We start from the raw sequence: 4883 nt of genomic DNA, 5'->3' as shown, positions 1-4883 counted from the left end.
GTAAGGAGATATTATTGAGACTTGAAAGTAGTTTGGCTATCTTGTCACTGAATTCTGTAATGGATTGATTGTGACCTTTTCTCGTATCGTTGATTCTTTGCAGTAACTGTTATACTATATTCTTCGCAACGTAAGCTGTGGTAAGTTTTCTATTAACTGTTGTAATGTGTCTTGATAACCCAGTGGTGAGACTCTAGCACGTACATTATGGTAAAGTTTGCACTCTACGATATATTTCAAGAGCTCTTGTTTGTTTTCTTGTATTATCTTCTTATCGTACAATTGTAATCTATGGAGGAATGAACTTAATTCCTCTTGTCTTTCTTGAAGTGTTGGTAGAATTTTTTTTACATTTTCTAGAATTGAGTCATATGAAGCCATTCTTGTATTTGTAGTTGGTGTTGTACTTGGTGGGTGTTGCCGAAAATTGCGAATAATTTAAAAACCTTTGTCTGGCAATCATGACAAACAGCTGACTTGGAGACTTCGAAATTATTTAGTAAATTTCCGTTTTTCTTGTTGTGATTGCTAGACAAAGGTGAGTAAATTTTTAGTTTAATTTTTCAATCGTAATTTTTTAATGTAATCATTAATCATGTTACAGATTTTTTAAGCGCAAAATAAAGAGTGCTATTTAAAATTGTCAAAAGTGCATTTATTTTCTTATTTTTTACAACAAGAAAATCTTAAAAAATCTTTATAATATGGAAAATGATAATGACGTGGAGCTGCCTCTTCAAAAAGGTTTAACATCAGCAGCCATACTTGAAGTTGGAGATGCAGATGGTGATGATAAAATCTCACACAAACACAATGAGGATGATGGTCAACATAGTAGACAACAGCAGCAGCCCAGCGCCAACATTACTCGAATAAAACAACTTAAGTTGCAACTAGAGGAGTCGTTGCAGATCAGGGAGAGCTATTTGCGGGAAAAATTTAAAATCCTCACTGCAGATAGTGACGACGAGGGTATCGTGGAATCACATTTGCCTGAAGTTGGGCAATTACCTCAGCTGAATGCACATCAAGCCGTAGCTGATGAACACTTTTCGCCACATGGCCAACCTCATCTACAGAGTACACCAAGGTTAGTAAATAATCCATCTCTTTATACCTTACAGATCGCTCCCACGCTTACGCCGTCTCAGCTAGCAGCGCGTCAATGCATACCGAGAGATTTGCCTACGTTCCGCGGCGATCCAGAAGAATGGCACATTTTTATAAGTGCGTACGAGCAAACTAAGCAAATCGCAGGTTTCTCCGATTATGAATGTCTAATGCGCTTACAGAGGTGCCTCATTGGTAAAGCGCGCGATGTAGTACGCAATATGTTGGTGTTGCCTAATGTGGTTGGAGAAATAATAAACACTCTTCGTATGTATTTTGGACGACCAGAAATTATTCTAAATAAATTAGTTGAGAAAATGCGTCAGTTACCGCCTCCAAGGGGTAGGCTGGGCGATTTAATTGACTTTTCAGTCAACATTAATAATGTAGTTGCAACAATTGAGGCATGTAAGCTGAATAGTTATTTTAATAATCCACTCTTATTACATGAGCTAATAAGTAAATTAGCTGAAGATATGAAGCTCAAATGGGCACTACATTCAGCATCAATAGCCGAACCTACACTTCGCGATTTTTCAGCGTGGCTCTCATCTTTAGCAAATGCGGCAAGTAGAGTAGCTACACCTTCTTTTTTAGATAAACCACTAAAAAAGGAAGGACGAGTGCACATACATCAGACAGCTGAAATGACAACCACGGCAGTTAGGTGTTACATTTGTGGCGGCGGACATAAAATAATGGAATGTGAAATATTCACGAACGAGCCTACAAATCAACGCTGGCGCATTGTTAAGGAAAAGAAGCTGTGCCGACAATGCTTAGGCGAGCATAGGCGTCGCTGTTTCAGTAATAAAGTATGTGGCATTGATGGCTGCAATGCACGACACCACCCCATGCTGCATTCTCGGATAGACCAATCTACGCCAGCAATATCTTCTACAGCTAACAATGTTTCATCGGATATAGTAGAACAAATAAGTTTAAGTCCATACTCAAACAAAGCGTTACTCAATAACCATAATTCATCAGTGAATAAAAACTGGTCATATTGCCGAATTCTTCCAGTTACTTTATATGGCACCAAAAGGACTATTAACACATATGCATTGATGGACGATGGGTCAACACTAACGCTTATTGAAGCAAGTCTAGCCGATGAATTGGGAAACGATGGTATCCAGGATGCGCTATGCATTAATTGGACAGGTAATATCAGTCGACAGGAAAATAACTCAAAAAGGCTCAACTTACAAATTTCTGCCAATGCTCCTCAAGCTAAAAAATTCCCATTGAAAAATGTCCGCACAGTAAGCAACTTACGCATGTCAGCAGAATCTGACATGACATGGGTGGCTGGCAAGAACCCGTGGCGGTGAAAACACGTCTTGCTTGGACAGTTTTTGGTGGTGGTGAATTAAACCACCGTAACAACTTAAACCTACACAAATGTAGCTGTGGACAAGAAGCTGATAGGGAGCTTCATGAGTTAGTAAAGACATTTATAGTAAACGAGAATGTCGCGGTGGCTACCCCAAAAGCAGAATTACTTTCAGTTGAGGATCAGCGAGCAGAGGAAATAATGCGCAAGTGCCAGTTACGCGGAAACCGCTACGTTGTCAATTTGCCATGGAACACCGATACAGTCGAATTGCCAAATAGCTTGCCGATGGCATTACGTCGAGCGGAGTGCTTACGTCGAAAAATGCATGGGGACCCTGAATTGTGTCAAAAGCTAAAGGAACAAATCACTACTTTAGTCAGCAAGGGCTACGCAACTGAGTTGCCACCAGAAGCAATTAACGAGCGAGGTGGAAAGATTTGGTATTTACCAATTTTTATTGTGCGCAATCTACTTAAACCGAAAAAGCATAGATTAGTTTGGGATGCTGCAGCCAAAGCTGAAGGAGTGTCACTAAACGATTTTTTGCTGAAGGGGCCGGATATGCTGCGACCACTTATAAACATATTATTAAATTTTCGTATAGGAAGAATAGCTGTCTGTGGTGACATTGCTGAAATGTTTCATCGAATTCTAGTACAAGAAGCAGATACTGATGCTCAGAGATTTCTATGGTTCAGCGAGACATTTAAAAATATTTGCGTTTATAAATTAAATGTAGTTAGCTTTGGTGCGCGATGTTCACCATATATAGCGCATTTTATTCGAAACCTGAACGCAGAAAGATTTATAGCTGAAAATCCTAGAGCAGTGTACGCTATTAAAAACAATCATTACGTGGATGACTTTATAGATTCAACAAATTCCATTGAACAAGCAATAGCATTAGCCGAGGCAGTTCGCAACATACATGAACAAGGTGGTTTCCATATGAGAAGCTGGACAAGTTGTAAAGAACCTTTTTTTCTCAAGCCGGGGTTTTTCTCGCCGGATCCCAGAGTCGTTACAAGAATATTTTTTCTCTGTAACCCTGAATCTTCTCGTAATTAAAAAACGGGCTATTTTCGTTAGTTTCGTGGTTTTTATTATTTTTCTCAAAATAAATTTATTACAATATTTATAGTTATACTTATGTACTAATGATATTTTATTGTAATTATAAATACGGACAATTAATATAACTCCTGTAAATAAGAGAACACAAAAGAATGACTAAAGGTAGGCTAGGAGACAACACTACCGACAGGGCTGTGTTGCTAGGTTCAGTGTTACCGACTGGGCTACACTGTGGGATTAGGAACAACACTACCGACAGGGCTTGTTGCTAGGTTCAGTGTTACCGACTGGGCTACACTGTGGGATTAGCAGAAGGCTGTGTTGCTAGGTTCAGTGTTACCGACTGGGCTACACTGTGGGATTAGGTAACAACACTACCGATAGGGCTGTGTTGCTAGGTTCAGTGTTACCGACTGGGCTACACTGTGGGATTAGGAAACAACACTACCGATAGGGCTGTGTTGCTAGGTTCAGTGTTACCGACTGGGCTACACTGTGGGATTAGGAAACAACACTACCGATAGGGCTGTGTTGCTAAGAATCAGTTCTATGACTTAATAATTACCTCTGTGATTATCTTGTGAAGTGTTCTGCTTCACGACCTGTGATTGAACCTCTGGTGATGTGCACTGTTCGAAGTGCTGTGGCCAAGTTCCTGTGTTTTACTTTGCTTCTCCTTTTATACGGATTTTATATAACGGGATAACTGACTTCTGAGTGCATACTGTGTAGCTTTCTTTTAAGTTGTTATTGCCTGCTACTGATCTCGCTATGTTCTGCTGTTGTTGTTTGCTGCATATTTATTATTAAAGTTTGGCAAAATAATTACCCTCAAAGAAATCGGAAGTATTATTACTTAATTTGTATTTTCAAGAGATTTATTGTTTCTTTTAATTTTGATAACTAAATTCTATGATAATTTATAATTACTTATTACTATCTTACTTTCTAAAATAATTCCTTTTACTTTATTAATACTTTATATATTTTTTTCATAGCTTAGACTAATATTTTTTTCCGTGGGTTTGGTTTTACTAATAATAGTTTAATTCTATTGTTTTGTTTGTTTACAATAATAATAATAACTTCATGCTATATATATAATTTTTTTCGACTGAAAATAGTTTAATTCTGTTGTTGGGTTTTTTTATTTGTTTACTACAATAACTTCATGCTATATATATTTTTCGACTAAAAATAGTTTAATTCTGTTGTTGGGTTTTTTTTTTTTATTTGTTTACTATAATAACTTCATGCTATTTTCAACTATTATAATTTATTTGTGACGCGTTGGAAAAAATCGTCACACTCCCTCCCTTCATTGGAAAGGGGGAACGACCCGAATGGCACCAGAATT

General features: G+C 37.9%; 1 protein-coding gene across 1 annotated transcript; it reads left to right on the top strand.

The window, feature by feature from the left end:
- The first annotated feature begins 704 nt into the window (after positions 1-704).
- LOC119667505 lies at positions 705-4138 on the top strand. Its single transcript, XM_038076801.1, has 3 exons — positions 705-2443; positions 2524-3389; positions 4113-4138. Exons 1-3 carry the CDS (start codon positions 705-707, stop codon positions 4136-4138), a joined length of 2631 nt encoding a protein of 876 aa, XP_037932729.1.
- The last annotated feature ends 745 nt before the right edge of the window (positions 4139-4883 follow it).

The sequence above is a fragment of the Teleopsis dalmanni genome, chromosome 1 (genome assembly GCF_002237135.1).
Source record: "Teleopsis dalmanni isolate 2A chromosome 1, ASM223713v2, whole genome shotgun sequence".
In the NCBI taxonomy this organism is placed as follows: Eukaryota; Metazoa; Arthropoda; class Insecta; order Diptera; family Diopsidae; genus Teleopsis; species Teleopsis dalmanni.
This window is presented reverse-complemented; position numbering and strand designations above follow the sequence as displayed.